Source organism: Zonotrichia albicollis, chromosome 4 (genome assembly GCF_047830755.1).
Source record: "Zonotrichia albicollis isolate bZonAlb1 chromosome 4, bZonAlb1.hap1, whole genome shotgun sequence".
Lineage (NCBI taxonomy): Eukaryota > Metazoa > Chordata > Aves > Passeriformes > Passerellidae > Zonotrichia > Zonotrichia albicollis.
In genome coordinates, this window is record NC_133822.1 from 47429639 (window position 1) to 47450061 (window position 20423).

At 38.9% G+C, this 20423-nt stretch overlaps 1 protein-coding gene across 14 annotated transcripts in view; it reads left to right on the forward strand.

Annotated features, from left to right (window-relative positions):
• The window catches only part of KCNC2 (potassium voltage-gated channel subfamily C member 2), a 110341-nt gene that overhangs the window by 71650 nt on the left and 18268 nt on the right, over positions 1–20423 (forward strand). For all 14 annotated transcript variants that reach the window (XR_012580065.1, XR_012580066.1, XM_074539712.1 and 11 more), the window contains exon 3: positions 19473–20403. Coding sequence is in view for 12 of the 14 variants with exons in the window: in XM_074539712.1 (XP_074395813.1) it covers positions 19473–20403 (931 nt within the window). In the remaining 2 variants the exon portion in view is untranslated. The remainder of the gene's footprint in view (positions 1–19472; positions 20404–20423) is intronic.

Sequence of the window (20423 nt, forward strand, 5' to 3'; positions counted from 1 at the left end):
TCCTTGAGTCCACCAGGATGAGAAAATAAACTTTTGAAGACTGGGATTTATTTCATCTTTCTGTGATTGTAAGAAAATATCTGTCAAAATTGTCAAAACATGAAATGTGTTATTGCCTTTTCTCGGTTCTTACATTTTCTTCGTTTCTTAGAATTTTCTCCTTAGTAAGAATGTAGGCTGAAAATCTAAAATATGTTAGAACTGCACAGGATATTCAAACACACACAAGAACACTTACACATGCAGAACAGGAAGACCTCCAGAAAATTTAAACCTTTGCCTCACTCTGTTTTTTATGTGATTTTGACCAAATTACATGTATCTAAGAAACAGGAAACTCTGAAGAAGCGCTCCTTCAATACTGCATGGAGGCAGCAAGCCTCTGAAGTAACTCGCCCTATTTGCACGTAGCTTACTAAAAAATAAATAAGAGGACATTGAATTGAAAAAAGTTTTATTTTTCTGTATCAAGTATGCGAGCCTTCCTTCCTTTCACTCCTAACTTGGGAATTCCTCCTGTCTCTTCCGTGAGCTAGTTGGCCCACATATGATAGCAGCTCTCAAGTCTAGCCTGAGGTTCAGAGTAAATTCATGCTGAAGATCAAAATGACGCTTCTAATCAGCCTTTAATTCAAAACATTTCTGCTGGCATTTTATCAACTTCTGTTGCATCTAAGATAAGAATATCACCAGAGGTTGAATAAGGCTGTGTTTATTTTTTCATTTGTACTGAGCTACATTATGTGGCATAATTATTAGCACTATTCTTAGAAATTAGGACTCACTTTATGAAAATAATGTTTGGAAATAGCATCAACTGTTTGTCTCCTACAAGTCATTCCAGCTAGTAATCTTTAAAAAGGCAGTGTCATAATCTTAAAAGTAAAAGTGCACGTAAAAATGCCTTGGGGAGAGATGGCTAAGTTTTATTTTACTGTTTTCTGTTGCACTCATGCCTGGGTTACAGTGACAACTGAGTACTTTAAATTTGGCTGGTTTGGTATGTAAAGATTCCAAAGGTTTAATGCATACGTATCATCCAGATTTAGTTCAATGAAAACTTCTACCATGGCATTAGCTTAGTGGAGATATTTAACGGGACCTGGGAGAATTGGAGCTTTCTCACATACCCTGTCACATAGATCAGGATCTTGCTGTGTGTCTGCATATCTTACAGGATTGTACTGAATATATTTGTGGGGTACTTCAAAATTACATGAGTTTTTCCAGATTTATTTGGAGTAAAAGAAAGATCCTAAAGTCCCTGTTCAGAGCAATGGATGTCAGGTTTTGTTTTATGGCTCCTCTATAACTTTATTGCCCCTTGGAGCTGCAGACCAGTACAGCAGCAATCTGTGCACACTGAGTGAGCTTATGCATACGTGGGCACATGGAGTCAGTGTCACATTACCAAAATCTATCTGATTATTGCTACCTTAGCAAGATTCTTAAGCCTGTGCCTCATTGCAAACTCTGAATTGCAGTCACTGTCACAGGTGGTCTGACATTGCCAGCCTAGATTACTTTTTTGGCTTACTCTCTCATTTTCCCATTTTTATGAGATTTGGTTTGTTTCTGTTCTCCATTCAAACAGCATGGAACATCATTGTGTTGTACTGAGTTTTTTTTGTTATTGCACCAGTGCAGCTGCATTTGTAATCAGGTCTTGCATGGTGATGGTCAGGCACTAAGGGAAGTGATAAGCTTATTCACAAGCCTGAATCAGCTTATATTTTTGGAAAAGTGTCATTGATACTGGGAGCATTACAGGAAAGCCTGGATTTGAAGGAAGTGAGGGAAAGGTGTCCTTGCCTGTGCATGCTGTTGCTGCACTATAAGGTGGATGCATGTATACCACAGAGTCTCACCTGATGGTCTCCTGCCTCCCTGGTGAGCCTTGTAAATGCACATTCAACTGGTAACAGTTCTTTTGCTCTGGCATGTGACTTACATTATTGCCTTCTATGTTCTTTCATAGGCCCACGTTTTCATTTTTGTGGTTTCTTTTTCAGCCAAGAAACCACAAAAGTGTTTTAATATTTGGTTCTATCTACACAGAATTTGACTCATTTTGCTTGGAAGTTTTCCACCTACCTTATATTCTTTCCTTGGAAAGTTCAAGAACCCTGTGGTCAAATCAGTTATAGCAAAGTCACACCAAGTGGCCTCTTCTGCCTCTTGCAAGGTGCATATTTTGGCAACAGCAGCAGAAAACAAATGTAATCCTGTCTTCAGACATTACTATTATCAGATTAAGTAAAATAAAATAAAAAATACTTTAGCTCCACCAGTATGGGTAGTGACTTTATGTTTTCCTGTTCTGGTTGTCCACTGTGGTCATGGATTTGTGACAGTGGATATGGCAATATACCAGTGGTTGGTTCATCTAGAGTGGTCTCAGGTCTATCTACAAGTGCACAAAAGCCTTCCTAGGCTTCGTCCTCAGTTTCTAACATCTGAGTATTTGGGTTGTTAGCCAGTGGTACATGGAAAGGAATTTAAAAATAGACATTTGAATACTTTTCCTGGTCATATCTTGCATAATTTTTCATGTATTTGAAATAACCTGTTAGTATGAAGTTTTGAAACATAGATTTTCAGATGTCATATCTGAAGCATTATATGACTTGATAGCATTTTGTAGCCAAAATTTTGAATGAGATCCCTACATGTCACATGGGAAAAAAGGCTTCCTTTATTTTAAAATGTAGATCTATACTCAGTGATCAAAACTCCATCTTAGCTGTCCTGACATATATTTCAGTTGGGGTCATAACCCTGTTTTTCCAAAAGTAATCTCATAGCCTCTTCCATATTGGTAGTCTGCTAAGAGAGGCAATATTTCTTGCTTCCCAGGCTCTTGCTATCTATAATTTTATAGCTTTTAGAATATTTTCCCAGGCTATGTTGTTTATGTCTTCCCCAGGATGCCTATTAATATTGAGATTCAGCTGAAATTTTATGGCTGAAATCTAAAAGAAAAAACCCAAACAAAAAACAACCTCCCCCCACCCCCCATGAATAACAATCTGCTCTTTGCACCACAATTATCAGTGCCTGAAGGATTAGCTGTTTCCTACTCATTTACCTTACGAATAAACTACAGTGAATTTAGGAACAAGAAAGGCCCCACAATGAGGAGACTTGTGTAATGGCCACGTTCAGCAAACTCTTTTAATCTTGGTAGTGATGTAACCTCATGTAACATAGAGAATTTTCTGAATCCAAGAAAGTGTTTACAGATTGGACCAAAAGAGAAAGCTGTGTATGTTAATGTGGGTAACTGTGAGAGCTGTTTCCACTGCAGGAGGTGCTCAGTATTTCATAGTGTTGAGCCTAAATAGCTACATATATTTGGTTCCATTTGAGTTCCAGATAGCTGGGTTTTTTTTTTTTTCATTTTAATAAATAGAAATAGTATTGGTGCCAGCTGTGCAAAATGGAAAATAAAAACCCCAAACCCATACAAAAAGCTCACCCTTGCTTTGTCTGATTTCTTCTGGAGCAAAGCTCTGGTATTGAGTTGAGTGCCTGGCTAGGCCATTTGTCTGGAGGCCAGATTTTGTTCTGGACTGGCAATACAGTGTTTTGGGAGCTCCCCCCTGCTATCACTGCAGCTGCACCTGGCAAGGGAAACAACCCACAATCTAAAAAGCTCATCAGAACAATAATGTCTGCTTCTCTCTTGACAGGTTAATTAATTGCTTGCTATTATATTTTGTGTGTGGTTTTGGATGGTTTTGATACTTCTCTTTCACATGTGCTTCCCAGCAGGATTTGAAAAGGCTGGTGCATTGTCTGCCTGTCTGTCACTTCAGATGGTGCTTGATGCTGAAAGAAGAGATGGAGAGGAAAAGAATGAGAGAGAATATGCTGGGGTGTTACAGTTAGAAAATTTTACTCACTGGGAACTGGGATAAAATAATGGTTATGGCTGACTGCAAAACAAAAAAATTTTTAAAATAAATTTTGGGGTTTGAGGTTTGTTTAGCCTTTTGGAAGGCTGGGAAGGGAGGACTGCTCATCTGGGTGGAACTTCTCACTTTGGAAGGCTGCAGTTTGGGCACACATTGGCTCCTGAGGGACTCTAACATGGGCTTTCATCACCCCCATGAGCATCTGGACCCTTGGATACTGGATTTTTTTTTTTGGTGGCGCACCTCTTTTGTGGGGGGTGAGACAGGGGAGAGAAAAAATTAAATTCTCTCCTGAGGAGACTGGAATCCCCAATGAAAATGTCATGAAAAGTTCTTGTCTTAATAATAGCAGCTTTTCACCTCTTGGATAACATAATTCTAGAAATTGAAGTAGCAATGTGCAGATGATGTGCTACAACTAAGGGAGTTGACCAGACATTATGATTTTTCAAGCTGGAGCATTTCCAGATATTGTATAACATTTCTTTATGTCCTCCCACCCAGAAATATATTGAGACTTATGGGAGGAAGAAGTTTGGCAGTTTTCAGTGTTCTTGGAAGATGCACTGCCATAGAAAGTTTTGAAATATTTAAGTGCCTTATTGATGCATTAAGTCTGTATCAATATCCACATTCAGCATAAAGAAAGATATTACTAGAAGAGTGTTATTCATGTCTGTAGGTTTGGAGGGCATCTATTGTATTGCCTGAGACAGAAGCTTTGTCTCCACACAAGAACTTGGCAGTGAAACATCCTGCATGCCATGCAGAGTGCTGTCCTTCCAAACATTCACAGTAAGCTGGAAAATGTACTGGAATTGCTCATGGCTTTCACCAGGCACTGCTTTTGTGTCCACTCTGTGTGTGGTCCTGATGCAGAAACAGGGTTCAGCTTCACATGAATGAAGGTAAAGGACCAAGAGAAAAAAAAAAAATCAACTGCAGCACAGTGACTTATCCAAACACCCTCACTTATAACTGGATGCCATTCACAGTTTAGGGAGTTTTCATTTCTAGATTAAATGAATGCAGTGACAGAGAAGTGAGAGGCCTGAAGGTCTTGGAAGCAACCAGACTGCATAGATGTGGGAGACAGGTTATTTTTATCTGAACTTTGATGGTTTTCATCTCTGTTCTATATGAGGAAGCTGGAAATAGTCCTTTTTTTTTGGTACTGGTACAATCTATAATAGTGTTGTGGCCTGAGACCTGCCTGCTCTTTCTCCAGTGAGGTGGAATTGAGCTCAGAATCAGGAGGAACTATGGGCACATGGGTTCAAAATGCAAGCCTGCACAGTAAAAGTGGTGTCAGGAGTACTTGAGCTGAGGAGGATGAAGAATATTATATAGTATAGGTGATTCTTTATGTACTAATTTAGAAAGTAACTTCTCTTTTCATTTCTCTGGAGAAGAATAGGTTCACAGATGGGAGTCACTGCGGCTGGTGAAATCAGATGAATATTTATTGCAGTGCTAAAAATTCCCTTAGTCACAAGATTCTTCCATTTGTTGGGTGGAGATGCTACTCTCAGCCTTGGTACCTCGGTAACCTGGCACCACCCCTGTCTCTCCCCAGGGGCCAAATTCATAATTGAACTGAGAGACGTGTCCCAGAGCAGCCTGATGTAAAACTGCAGGTCAAACACAGTGATGTATAAGTAACCTGTACTGCAAATATAATTGTAAACATAGAATACTTGGTAAATCTTGCACACAAAATCTTGAATGATTTTGTTCTGAGCTATTCATCTGTTGAGGGTGGGGGGAAATATCTGACTGGCTGGGCTAACATTTATATTGCAGCATCTTCTTTAGTAAAGGAAGAATCATTTTATTCCTAAAAATGAATGCTGTCTCCTATGTGCTGCAAACTGGAAAGAATCATTTCATGCATTTAGGTTTTCTTCTGTTTCCCACAGTCTTCGTGGTTTGTTATATGCAGTCTATTAATGTGTCTCTGCTCTTGCTTGGCAAAGTAATCCCGAACACTGCAAGTGATAAGCTTTAAACTATTTTAATGATCATCTGTCCAAGTAGTTTCAGTCCAAAAACAACTCCCCCCCTTCAGAAGAAACCCACAGCTGATGTTTTAATGCAGTTTTGGTACAGTTATGAAGGGACATCTTAAGGAACAAAGAAACTTCATGGTCAATAAATGGATTTAGGAGGCTAGTAAGTACAATGGCATCCTGCTAATTTTTTGGTTTGCCTTATAAACACCACCAATGACCACCTTCTGCTGCTATGTCACATGCATATTTCATCAGGGACAGCACTTCTAATTCCATGTACAAGTAACCTGCTCTTTTTTAAAAGAGAAGTATGCAGGCAGATGTAACTAGTCTTGAAAGGAAAGTGCCAGCAGTAAATATGCCATGTAAAACTTAAACTGGAAATAGAAGCTGCAAAGGATGCCTCAGTGCAGCATTGCGTGCCGCTCCTTCTGCAGATTACAGTCACAAAAGGTCTCTAGTGAGCATAATCTGCCTGGTAGTGGCAGCAGTGGGACTTCATTCTCCCATGGTGTCCCCTTTGTGCATAATCATCAGCAACATCCTCCAGACATGTCAAAGATCTCCTTTAGTGCCTGATCTCCTCACTCTGGTTTCATCACAGAAATGCTCTCTGGAGAACTCCCTTAATGTAATGTTTCCACTGAATGCTGCAAATGTTGCCTTTCATTGCTGTGAGAATCTTTGGAAAGACACCAGCCGAAATGATAAATAAAATATATAAATAAATAAATAAAAATACCAGCCCATTGTGAAGATAACCAGAGCAGAGTTCTTTGCCTTTAGCTTGCCCAAAGCCCTAGTTGCACAGAAAAAGATCTCCCCCAGCAAATTCAATGGCATGTTCACTCTGACACATACATGATAATTGGAGTACTACTTACTGGTGACTGCTTTACTGTAGGTGAATTTTGGACATCCAGAACATCCAATTTTTTTATTAGATTTAATTTATATTTCTTCCCACACTCCTTTGTGTGGAGAATGTAATTAAAAGATGCTGGAATGGGTCCGCTGTGTTTATTTCAGTATTGATTTTTTCCTAAGTAAGCTAATAATGTAAATTAAAAAATAAGAGGCATTTTGGAATCACAAGGAAATGGATAAAGATATTTATTTTCTGCATAGCTGTTATGCCTCTGAAAGAGATGAGTAGTCATAAGCAGTAGACAAACAGTAGCTTTCCCTGGCATTTTGGGAAGGCTTCTTCTGAAGCCTCCTGGATTGGGATGAGTTCTCTTGTCCATATCAGCACCTGGTTGTGAAGAAGTATATATACCATAGTGGCTTGACAGGTCTGACACAGGAATTCAGTCCTGGGTTTTCCTGAAGTCACAAAGCAAGTCCTCTATGGTTCCCCTCTGCTGTTAGCAAGCTTCTGCTCATCAACAGCAAGCTCTTGAATAAAGGAATCTTCAGCAGGATGATGCACAGCATTGCTGGTATTTGTCCTTGTGCTGATTAGTCCAGCCCTGATTGTAAGTATTAGTGTCAGTCCCTTGGGCAAACTGGTGATGAAGCTCTAAGAGAATGTTTAAGCTAAATAATAGGAATACATTTGAAATGGTGCTGTTCACAGAGTCGGGGCTAATACTTGCAATGGCAGTAGCTTAGAACATAATCTGTGTGTTAAATAGATGTGTAAATTGGATTTGGAAATATTTGTGGGGGCAAGGGGCTGGGGGAACCTCTTGGGTCTCTGATTCCAATCCTCTCTTATCACAGGCCTAGTGTCATATAATCCCTCTCATAAACTTGTGTAATCTCTTTGCTATGCTTCTCTCAGGTTCTAGAGGAGAGCCTTGAACTATCGTTCATCTCAGTTCAAGTGTCTGCTTTGAACAGAGGATGAAATCTGAATGTCACAGTTGTCTGACTGTCCTAAAAGCTGTTGCACTGGTGGCTTTTCTCTTTCTTACATTTGCTTTCTCTGCTCAATTGAGCTGTCACTTCTGCATTCCTGGAGACAAGTTTAAATGGAATTTTAATGTATTAAAAAGTGGAAGTAACCTACATATAGTTATTTACCTATCTTTCAAAAAACTTTCAACAAGATTCTGGGTAACTGGTTGACCCATGCAATTTTTTTGCACCGTGGAGCCAAAAGATAGGTCTGAAAAAACATGTGAACTAGTGTTGTCTGGGGTGATATGCTTGGTTCCTCAGGGTTCAGGTAAGCCTAGCTGACTACAGTTGCAATGAATAATTCACAGTCTCTAAATTTAGCTTTGATCTATGTGATTGTGTTGTGAACTTGAAACATACTCACATACATCAGGCTCAGGAGTTTCAGCAATCTTACCCTTCCCTCTCTCATAAAAACACCCTTCTGACCTGAAATTCTTCTTCAAGTACTTCTTGTGGTACTCTTTCAGCTGTACCAGAGTGTGAAGGTGCATTGATTTAGGTATCTCAAGTATTTCTTTTTAAAAAAATATTGAGACTTTTCTGAGGGTCATGTGAGACCATGGAGGAGCTGCAAGGACACTGTCCTCTCTGGCCTAGGAAAAGAATAAAGATGAGATACTGTTTCTATTTTATACATTGTTCAGTGATTTAACTATAGAAAGATGTAAATATTTCTCTGAAGAGGAGGTGTTCTAATTTTATTAGAAGGTAGATTTTTAAAATTAGGGTCAGTATATGCTCCCCGCCATTTTCCTGGAATCTCAGTGATGCAGGGGAGGAAGCTTTGATCTCAAAGTCAAACCAGGTTTGAAAGAAAAAATATCTTTCATTAGACCAGCAATTCAGTTGGAAAAATCAGATGACTTTCCAGGCACATGTGCCCTTCAGATACAAATATAAAAGTCTCAGAAACTGCACAGGGAGTGCAGGCTGGCATAAAAATCCTGATGAGGTTGCAAGATGAGGAGAAAAGATACATGAGAGTGGGTGGCTGGACCAGGGGACCATGGAGTGGTATCAGCACTGGAGCAGAAGGAAGATCTCTTACTTTTGGAGATTGGTTGTGATTTATATCAAAGGACAAGGGCTTGAAGGTCCAGAAATGTGGAGCGAGGTGGAAAGATAAAGAGGTTGAGACTAACAAGCTGAGCAAACAGCCTGGGACAAACAGCCTGGTAGCGGGTGAGGTGAAGCTGAATCTGGGGCCTGGAAGAGCAGAGGCACATCAGTTCTGGAAAGAGAGCTGCATATGGCAATAAAGAATTATTAGAGATATAGGTCATGGATATACAAATAAGAATTATTGTTATTAGAGATATAGGTCATGGATATACAAATAAGGTAAGAACAGGTTGCTCAGAAGAAGAGAGGAAGGAAGTCTGGGATCCAGCAGTGAACCTGAGGAACAGAGCTGGGGCTGAGGAGGAAGGGAAGGACAGGAGGAGAAAGTACCAGGGTAGGGACACATTGGAGTTGGAAATGCAGAAAGGGTCCAACTCTTGACATCTGAGGGTGGAGGAAAAGTATCTACTTCCTAGAGGATTTTCAAGGTAGAATCAGAGACTGCTGAGCCTTGGGACTGTGTGCTCTGCTATGAGTCAATTAAAGTACTCCTGCTGTTGGCTACCCTGCTGGTGCAAGTGGCAGAGAGGTTTTCTCTGTGGGATTGCAACTGTGGCAGTTCCTGTAGGAAACCACAGGCTGAAGTTTCTATGTTCATGATTTGCTTTTATTAAGCCTAGATTGCTCCACAAAGCCTGCTCCACTGGAAGCTCATCATTAGGACTGTCTTACCAAGCAACTAAGGGTTAGGCAATGCCACAGTCTGGGCATCCTATTCCTTATGGTTTTGCTTTCCCATAACTAAATTGCAATCATGAAGCAAAGGTACTAGTTAGTATCAAATCTATTTTTTTACTATGGTGCAGGTATGAAAAACTAACCCAGTGCTACTTGACTAGGGTATGGAAGGAAAAGCTTCCAGTCAAATGAGACTTGTTAATCAGCAGTTTGAGGACTTTGCATACACTTTTGAGTAGCTAGAAAATTGTTCCAGCCCTTCAATTTTTAAGAAGTAGTTTAGTAATTTTCATTCCAGCACTGGCAGTAGGAGTCTTATTATGTTGTACAGGAAAGACACAGGCCTGGAAAACTAGTGAGTAGTTCCAGAATGTTTTGATTAGCTTCAGGATAACAAAAAGAGGTTACATGAGTTAGTGAAAAGGCTTCTCTAGTGAATCTGGGATGGGCTCTATGACAAATCTTAATGGACGTCAAGCCTCAAAATCTCTTCTGAATTCACCCAAGTGTAATTTTAAATTAGGCCATCAGACTTGTTTTCAGGGAGAGGAAACATAGACATAAATGAGCCTGAGAGCTTAAGTGAGATGGAAATGATACAGATGAAAATGTTTCTGTAATTTTAATGGATGTGAGATTTATGTACTAGGCAAACTACATTATAATAGAATTTTCATTAATTTATATTAAGAATGTCTCTCTTTTCTCCATTTGTCTGCATGGGTGTAAAAGTCTATTAATAATAAATAGTATTATACTGAAGATTTTTTTTTTCCAGTTTTGACCCATTGAGGCAAATGGGAACTTCTCATGATAAATCAAGTGCAGAAAGAAAGATAGTGCCTGTGTAGTATTTCAGGTTGCCAGGTCCCAGAGCCTAATCTTTCCTGTAATGATGTGAACAGCGGGTAGCCTAGAGAAGGGCAACAAAGCAAACAGAGAGGCTAATTTGACACATTATGTAAATTTGAGATTGGCTGAAATGCATGCTACAAAAGCTGCATTCTTCTTCCCTTCAGACAGTTTTAGCTCATTTTGGAATATGCTCTTTTAGTAATAAGAAAGCTCTGAATGTCTTATACCAGGCCAGAATACAAGCTGTGAATTCCTCTTTTTCTCACCTTTGCTTTGACTCAGGGAAGAACATCCATTGCATTTTTGCAGCTGCTATGAATATTTTGCCTGTTTGATTTATAGCAATGTTTAATGAATGAGTGGCAGTGGTTTGCTTATCAAGCCACATAGCCATGCAGACCTTTTCAGTAAGACAAGGGCAAAGTGAGCCTTGCTGTGCCTTTTTATAAAATGATTGCTAGAATATAAATGCCAAGTCTAGTTAAAATAATGCACACAGCTAGCTGTTAAACCAAAAACGTTGCTGCAACAGTCACAGCTCAGAAAAATCACAAGTGAAGCAAGCTTCATAAATTCAAGTGAGAGGAAACGGAAGCTTCTGGAGGCAGTGTAATTGCTGTTCAAGGACTTCTGCTGAGTCTCCAAGAGGCAGTAGCATGCAGTGGAATGTATGCTGTGTGTTGGTGTGATGTGTTTTACTGAGCTGCTCCATGGGACAACAAAGTCAGATGATTTTGATTTGCCTAGTGGGAAACAACAGTGGTCATTTAGGAAATTAATAATCTTCTTGGATGGTAGGCAGTGAGGGATGGAGTATGAGGGAATGCCCTGGGCAGCAGATCAGTCCTGTCCCCAGGAATCCCACTGCATGAGGTGTGGTCCTGCTACAAAATTCATGATCAAGTCATCTTTCCAGTTACTTGGCAGGGGAAAAAGTTTTCCATGCTGAGCAGGAGAGCAGAGAGCATATGCCTAAATCAGGGTAGCTTTGTAAATCAGTTTTGAATTCCTTAGAAAGATATATATCAATTAAATGCAATTAAACTGCAGAATGATTTGTAACTCTGGTTTTCATTATGATCTGCTTTAAAATGTAGATGTGACTAGGATTTGTTGAGTCAGAAATGTATCTGGGTCAAACTGGTGTTAGACTGCTGATTTACCTAACAGCTTGCTTAGAGTGACTTACTTTTGTGCCTGGATTTCTAAATATGAAAAGATGCATTAATAACCTTTTTATTTGTGCTCCAACTGGTAATAAAAAACAACAGGTTTTAAACTATAACAAATGAGAAAAGAATGAGTGAGGAAACAAGAGAACATTTATGTTCTCACTACTACATACAGACAGTAGCCACTCTCAGCTGTAAATAATGCTGCACTATAAATCTAACATTGGACATTAGCTATAGGCTGTTCTTAGACAGTATATCAATAAAAGTATTACCATACTGTTTTTTTTCATTCACTTATGACTATGTGTAGAACTGTAACAGCAGCAGTTTAATTGCTAAGTTGAATGCCAAATGTTGTTAGCAGGAGAGGATATAAATGAGGTAGAACTGTACTGGGGATTTGAAAAGAGTAGACCTATTTTTTGTAGGATGAAAACAAAAATATTGGCAGGAACTGTTCTAACTGTGGCTTGATGTTGGTTGAGATATTATGGTGGCCAGAGTTTCCCAATTAGGATGCTAACGTTGGGCTGTTAAATCTTTATGTAGGCATTAACAAAAACCCACTTTAATGCTGACATTCCACATTATTCCCCAGAAGGAGGACGCTTCACAGATTTTTAGAGACATAAAATTGGCCTTAGTGCCTGATACTTTATGTACCATGTTTTTGTTTGTCCATTGATGGTTTTTTTAAAATGCTGTGTCTGTACTAATTCCTTAATCTTTGGAGAGAAATAATGTGAGAGAATATGATTTATGAGTGGTGAAGTAAATTTATAGTATGTTTGCCTTGAGCTTATAGTTTAAATGCCAGTAGTTTGGTTAGTAGGTTTTGGTGGTATTGTTTTCTTACTAAGTATGTCCTAGTACTTCTTACTAAGTATATCCAGATACAGTGCACTGAAAATGCATCATGCCATAAAGACTTGTGACTTTGCCTTCTTTTTAGTTTTTCTTGAAATGATAGTTTTTTATAGGCAACTGACAGCTGAGGAAGAATAGCAGCTTTGAGAAAAAGAGTTGTGAAGAGGCTGATGGTATGTTTGGTGAGGTATTTGGGTTTATGTAAAATGCCCAATAATGTTCAAGTTGTGCCACACAGAACATTAAACTACATAGAGAGGGGAAGTTCATCACAGGAGCTCATTCTGAAATCACATTAGGATTTTAACAGTCTCCTGATAGCCAGATGGAATTAAACAGAGGGAAAAAAATCTATCATGTTGAAATCAGAAATGAGGACAATCTGTCAAATCTAAACAAAAAGAACTCTCTTTAGAGCTGGAAGTGGTATCTGATTCTGTGATTTCATTGCCAAGGTTAGTTGCTACTTTGAGTGAAGCATGCCATGTACTTTACAAATGCAGCTTCTTTTTCTGCATAAGTAACATTCACAGTTGAGTCATATTCTCATTGAATGCTCAAATTTATTGCATTTTTTATGGGATTTTTTTGAGACTTTGGTTTTATATGACTAAGCAGCTATAAAGCTAGATTAAAAAATCAGCATTGCAAGTTAGATAGGACTGATTAGAAACAGTATGTGATTTTGGCTCTATTCCCTGTTTGACTGGGTCTCATTCAGTCTCCCTGCAGAGCAAGGGGGATTTCAGAAACTGGCAGTTTGAATTCCTGAAAGAATAAAAAAGGCTTCTGGAAAATATGACCATAAAAATTTATGGTCGATTTATAGGAAAAAATACTTTTCTTTTCTGAAACTTGACAGAGACAAAAAAAAAATATTAATATAAGCTTATTATGTTTATGATGGGAGTACATAATTTTGCTATAACAACTGTTAACTATTTCAGCCTAAGCAATAGCTCTATGAGTCTAAAAATACATGTGAAGAAAATCTGTAAAATAAAATTTTGTAATGCATAAATATGATGAACTTCTTGCAGTCAGTGAGAGTGGGTGCATGTAATGCATAGATCAGCTTACTTTTTGTGGTCAGAGCGTTGGTATGAGGAAGAAACTGAATCAGTTATTTTTTTCAAATAATTTGTTTTATATTCTATATATTGAAATATGAAAAGATGAAGCTTAAACTAACAAATGTGAACAGACATCACTGGGAATAATTTTTAAATCTCCAAAGTTTGGACTTTTTTTTTTTATTTATCAAAATGAGTATGGTACTACAAAAAAATACTGCTTTCCATTTAAGTTTTCTGTAGTCCAACAGAAGTTACCCAGTTTTGAGGGTTCTGGTTAGCATGAATGATCTGGGAAAGCAAAGAACCCATGAATGGAAACTCCTCTACTCTTGTTTTGGTCAGAAAAAATAAGTTGTTCAGTAATCTCTTACCTTTTTTAATGAAAGTAGGATTTTGGTTATAATAGTGAGCAAGCCACCAGAGTTAGTTTCTTTAGAAAAAAATCATCACAGCCTCTTTTCTTGGGTGCTTTATAGTTATATTTTTAGTCTGTGAGTGTGGTGGGGAGGAATATTGATTTTTAAAAATAATTTTAAGTTCTAGCAACACACATGTATTAAATCTCATAATGTACCTGTGAAGAAATTTATTTAAAGCAGCGTTTTGATCTTAGTTCTTTAAAGGCAATTCTGTACCTGCATTAAAGAATATTAAGTGTTGTATTTTCGAGGGCTTATTAAATATTCAGTCATTTTCTTTTTCCATTGTCAAGTATGTCAAGGGCAAACCTTCTGTGTCCTGGAATGTAACTCGAACTAAATGATTCTTAAAAGCTGCTACTAAGTGCTCATGATACAAAATACACATTACACGGTGAGGGGAGTTGAAAGAGGAGGTGTTGAGAATCCAACCCCAGAACAAGTTGCATCCAGACAAGATACATGTATTTTTTGGGATTTATTTTTTTGGAAAAACACTGAAATATGGTGAGAGATTTTATTCAAAACTTAAATATGAAGCAAGAAGTTAAGATGACTGTGGCAATTAACACTTTGCTGTGCATTAACCACTTCACTGACTATGACCTGTCCATTTTGGAACACTAAATAACTGTATAGAAATAATTGTCCATTTGAGGGCATGGGATAGACAGAAGAAACTTACTTTAAATATGGATTAGGGTCAGTCTGATTTTATGAATACGTATAATACACCTAAGTGTGAGAGTCAGTTTCCAGCTGCACTGTTGCTTTGTTTGGGCTCTGTCTAAGCTGTTGAGCCTTAGAATGGCTCAGCAAGGCCCTGGCTCCATCCCAGGACAATGACCAGTCCCATGGCTGGGTTTGCTTGAAAAGGAAGCATATGTTTGTGGGTCAGGTGTGAGCCACAGCTTCCTCAGACCTTGTGCCTTTTCCTACTGGGAAATCCAGACATGGCCTATGAGCTAAGACTGTTGTCAGGCCATTTGTAGCCACAATTTTTAGTGACCTTAATTTTTCTAGGCACTTAAGGAGCTATGTGCAAGGTAAAGCATGACTTTGGACTCATAAAAGTTCTGCTAATCCACAGACTGCTCAATTTGGTGTTCTAGAATTGGTTGTCAATTTTGAAATTGCTTTAAACTCTGAGCTACTTAGTCCCCCATGAAACACTGAGTTCAAAGTAAGAATCATAAAGTTTTCTTTATAATTTCTAACAATTTACTGCAGGCACCTCACATCTAGATTTATGTGCTTCATTGAAAATGGAGGTATATATGATTAATCCACTTACTGTGAATGTTAGTAGAACTTAGCAACAGAGCTTGGCTGGTGATCCTGTCAACTAGACAAGCTGGGAGATGGAATCTCTACTGTCTGAACGTGTGATGCTGACACACAAGAACAAAATTGGGTGCACACTGCCTTCAAACTGTGAGCAGAGGGAATCAGCAACCTCCTGAGAGCTTTAACTGCTCAATGAGGAATGCTCTACATGCTGTGTATTACATACTGAACATTTTTGTAACTTTTAACTGCTCTCATATGGAAAAAATGGACTGAACTTTTTATTAATTCAATTTGTGTTAATTTGAATTTCGAACGGTGGCCGCAGAGTGTGCCAACAACCATTCTGTCGCGTAGAAAGATGGTTCCTTCAGGAGGAAAAAAGAAAACTTAAATGAAGAAAGTTAATTTTATCACATCCATTGAAGCAAACAAGAAGCAATTACCTTAAAAAAAACCAACAACCCGTTTTTAAGAAATGAGGAAAAGATCATGATTACGTGGCTATTATTTGAAAATTTTTCTTCAGCTTTTTTTTGAAGACTGTCAAAAAATGTGTTAGGGCTGCAATGTTTGGTTTAGAAAAGGGGGTGAGTAAGATGTTTTGCTCTGTACCAAGGCTGAACTTGTCTTGCAACTAGTCAAAACCAAAGTTTTCAGAACTTCTCATGGTGAAAGGCTGCTAATGATTCAAACAGAAAATTGTCTCTTGCTGTAACCTTTCTGAAATAATGATCAGGCTAACTCCTTTTAGATTTTTGTGCTTCATAAAAGTAAAAAGGAGAAAAACCAGAAAGCTGTGTGTGTTACCCTGGCTATTGTGGACTGAGGACTGAGGAATAGAACTTGGCTGGGCACATCTAGAGAATCTGTGACTTCAAATCTGTACTGGCTTTTTCTGTAATGTGGTGCTTGCTCACATGACAAAAATGGATGTATTTTTAGAGGCTAATTACTTTAGAGAAGCTGGAATTAGGAGAAGGAAAGCATAAAATGGGGATAGCACATGACTTCATTTAGTTTCTATCATTGCAGCTGTGTATGAAAAACTTTTCAACATATTGCCTGATAGGTGACATAATACTAACAAAGCATCTTTGTTAATGCAAGATTAATCCCTAATCATTTGTTGTTTGACTGATAAAATGTTCCTGCTTGCATTGTTCCTTGCATTTGCTTCTTGCATGTTCTCTGAATCCTCTGATTATTGCAGTAACAATGTAGGTCTTGTCTATGAGGCTTCATCTTGCTAGATGCTATGCAAGCTCCCTCCTCATCCAAGGAGCTGGCAGTTTGAAACCAAATGCAATGAGAGATAAAAGGAACGTGTGTCTTTGCTCAAAATCAGTGATGGCATGCATATGCATGGAAAAATGTGTACAACTTATTGTTTTACATTTCTATGAATGCTTATTGCAGACTTACCAAGAAATCTGTCACCAGATTGATAGTGTTTTCTTGTCTTTGTTCTAACCTCTGGAACATGACTATCTTTAAAATAGATTTTGGGCATGACTGAATGTCTTTTTCCTTTAGGGATAACAAAACACTGAATGTAGGTGCACAGCTAAAAATTTCAATCTGCCTTGCCAAGTGCAATGTCAGTGCAGTGTCAATGTTAAGCAAAACAGTAATAAATAGCTTGTCAGGCAGTTCTACCTGTAGTTACTCTTGTGGTATTTGGCATTTTTAGAAGGTTTCTGAATCTGAATGGACTCTGAAATACAGTCCAGAAAACAGTGGTAATTATTTACATACTGTTGGCTTCACTGCATTGTTGAATGCACAGTTAATCCTTGTTATATCTGAGTTGTTGGTAAATTTTACTTCGGTTAGGTTGAATGTAGTTTTCTTTTATTTTCAGACAAAAAAATTTTCACAGTTGTCTGAAATCACCAGTGTTGCTGTTGAAGAGGTTGCCCAATATTTTATCTGTCAAAAGTTCCTTCCCAAATTACAAACTATAGTGCTGACTTAGCTTCAGTGACTCAGCCTCCAAAGATTTGTTTGGTTTTTCCATGCTTGACTGTGTAGAAGGATTCTGGAGGCTGCTCTAGGAGACACCCAAGGGTCATTCTTAGCCCACCAGTGGCTTAGAGTCTGATACACATTCTCTGTCTCTCTTGTGGAGAAGTTTTGCAAAGATCTGCTGAGATTAATTCACTTAGGTTTTATAAATCTAGTTGTATTTGCTGACTCACAAGTTGTCCCACACAAGACTGAGGCATTTTTGTGTATGTTGGTGTCAGGTGCTGTGAGCTATGAGCATGCAGCAAATTTGTAGTTAAGGCAAGGGCAGAAAAGCCTGTTCAGTAAAAATCAGACAGTGTAAGATTGTTTGCTTAGCTTGTGGCTAGAAGTCCAGACTGGATGATAAGTGTTCAGTTCAGTCTCTGAGTCAGTACTTTTTGAAAGGTAACAGATTTAGAGTGTTTGAAATTGTAGGGCATGGTGTAATAACTTTTGTTTCCTTGACTGGGGAAAGGAAGCCATAAATAACCTGCAAATATCTGATATAGGTAGTTATATGGGTTTTCTCATAGATCCATCTCATGAATCTGAATGTAATAAATTTGCCCAACCTGCACTGCAAATTTAAACTTGTTTGCAGAATAAAAGGAATTCTCTTTACAGGTTGTGGCGACAATATTTTATTGTCTAACAAGTGTTCTGTGTTAGAAAAATACCAGCATTCAGTATTGTGCAAGCCTAAATGAGTTCCTGTGGCACATAACACTAAATATGAATGCTAATACTAAATTCAGTCATTGATATCCGAAGTGCACAAAATCAGTTTTGCCACAATGCTGTATCTTGGATTAAAGTGGCAGAACAGAGGCATTCTGGCTTATGGCTGTTATTTTGTCTGCCTTGGAACTAGATTTTTCCAATTACATTCAAGATTTCAGTGTGGTAACTAGATACTAGATATTTTTAACCTGTTTTGGCAACTTTTTGACTCCTTGGGCCCTAAGACTTTCAAAAGTCTTCATGTCTCCAGAAGGCTTTTTCCCCCAGAATAATTTTGGCTATAAAATGTTTATTAAGATGCAAATTCAAAATAAAAACTTTTGTTATTTATATACTTCACCACTGCTGCTGAATGCTAGCTGAACTGGTTGTAATGTCATTGAAAAGAAGTTGACTATTGTAGCAAAGGAGCAGCTGACCTCAAAACACCTTTTCATTTGGTGTATATTCCTCAGTGTAAGAAAATCTATCTCCTGCTCTAGCTGTTTGGCTCAGTGTTAATTTTTGAGATCCTGTCCTGGATGTTCTGTTATTCAGCTGTAATGGCTGAATTGAAGATCAGGCAATCTGTGCTTTTTAAGTCCTAAATAATCTTTTGTGATGGCTGTTTCCAGATTATTTACCTCTATTTTATCAATTCACGTGCCTCTACTAGAACTGAATTTGTATTTCCCTTTTTGTTTGGATTGCCCTGAATTTGTAACCTGTTTAGCAGGATGGTGGATCCTAAGAATGTGACAAAGCTGTGCCACCACAGTGTGTGAGGTTCTGGAAGGGTTACTTTTAGTGCTGCCCAAGAGAATCAGTGATGGATGACTACAAACATAGTAGGCTATGCAACCAACTCTACCTGTAACACAGAAGGCATTTTCTATCACTAAATATCCTGCATTTGTAAATCATTGAAAATCTAAAGGAAACCCAGACTTTGGATCTGCTCCTAGATCCCTGTGAGGTGCTCTTCAAGACAGATGTGAGTTCTGAACCATAATCTCAAGACTGTTAGGGTCAGCCCACATGTTTCACTGTGTGAGAGCTGGACATGTGTAAATACTGCTGTGGTTGGTGTGTATGGGGACTGCTTGAAAGGAACCTTGACAACTGAATCAAGTTCCGACAATTTAGTAGAGATTAAAGAAATTGTTGCCATTTTTCCTAATGAGTTGCATTTTGTCACGATTGACAAAATCCATTGCCAAGGCTTTTCCTGCTCCTGGACTCCTGACCTGCATGTGAGAGCTGTCTGCTGCTCTTCTCTGGCCTAGATGGAAATTTTTATGTGTATGAATTTGTCTGCCATTTGGGGAAGAATGAGTAGAAGTTTTACTATAAACACAGACATCATTTGTATTAATGTGAAGACCTGTGTGGTTCTGATGTCTCTTTTTATCTCTTTGTGTTTCAGTTCATCGCTTTTGCCTCTTTATTCTTCATCTTAGTTTCAATCACAACCTTCTGCCTGGAAACACATGAGGCTTTCAACACTATTATAAACAAAACTGAGCAGGTCATCAACGGGACAGAAGCTGTGTTACAGTATGAGATTGAGACAGATCCTGCGCTGACATACGTGGAAGGAGTCTGCGTGGTATGGTTTACATTTGAATTTTTAGTACGTGTTATTTTTTCTCCCAACAAACTTGAATTCGTCAAAAACCTCTTGAATATCATTGACTTTGTGGCCATCCTGCCCTTTTACCTAGAAGTGGGCTTGAGTGGGCTCTCCTCCAAAGCTGCTAAGGACGTGCTTGGTTTCCTCAGGGTGGTAAGGTTCGTCAGGATCCTCCGGATTTTCAAGCTCACCCGGCACTTTGTGGGCCTCAGGGTGCTAGGCCACACTCTGCGAGCCAGCACCAATGAATTTCTGCTGCTGATAATATTCCTGGCACTTGGTGTATTGATATTTGCCACTATGATCTACTACGCAGAGCGGGTGGGAGCCCAGCCTAATGACCCATCAGCGAGTGAACACACACAGTTCAAAAACATCCCCATCGGCTTCTGGTGGGCTGTAGTCACCATGACCACCCTGGGATATGGGGATATGTATCCACGGACTTGGTCAGGCATGCTGGTGGGAGCCCTGTGTGCCCTGGCGGGAGTGCTCACCATAGCCATGCCTGTGCCTGTGATAGTTAACAATTTTGGGATGTACTACTCCCTGGCCATGGCAAAGCAGAAACTGCCAAGGAAGCGAAAGAAGCACATCCCTCCTGCTCCTCAAGCCAGCTCACCCACCTTCTGCAAGACAGACTTGAACATGGCCTGCAATAGCACGCAGGGTGACATCTGCCTGGGCAAGGACAACCAGCTGATGGAACACAACAGATCATCAGGTAGGACCCCACTGGAAATG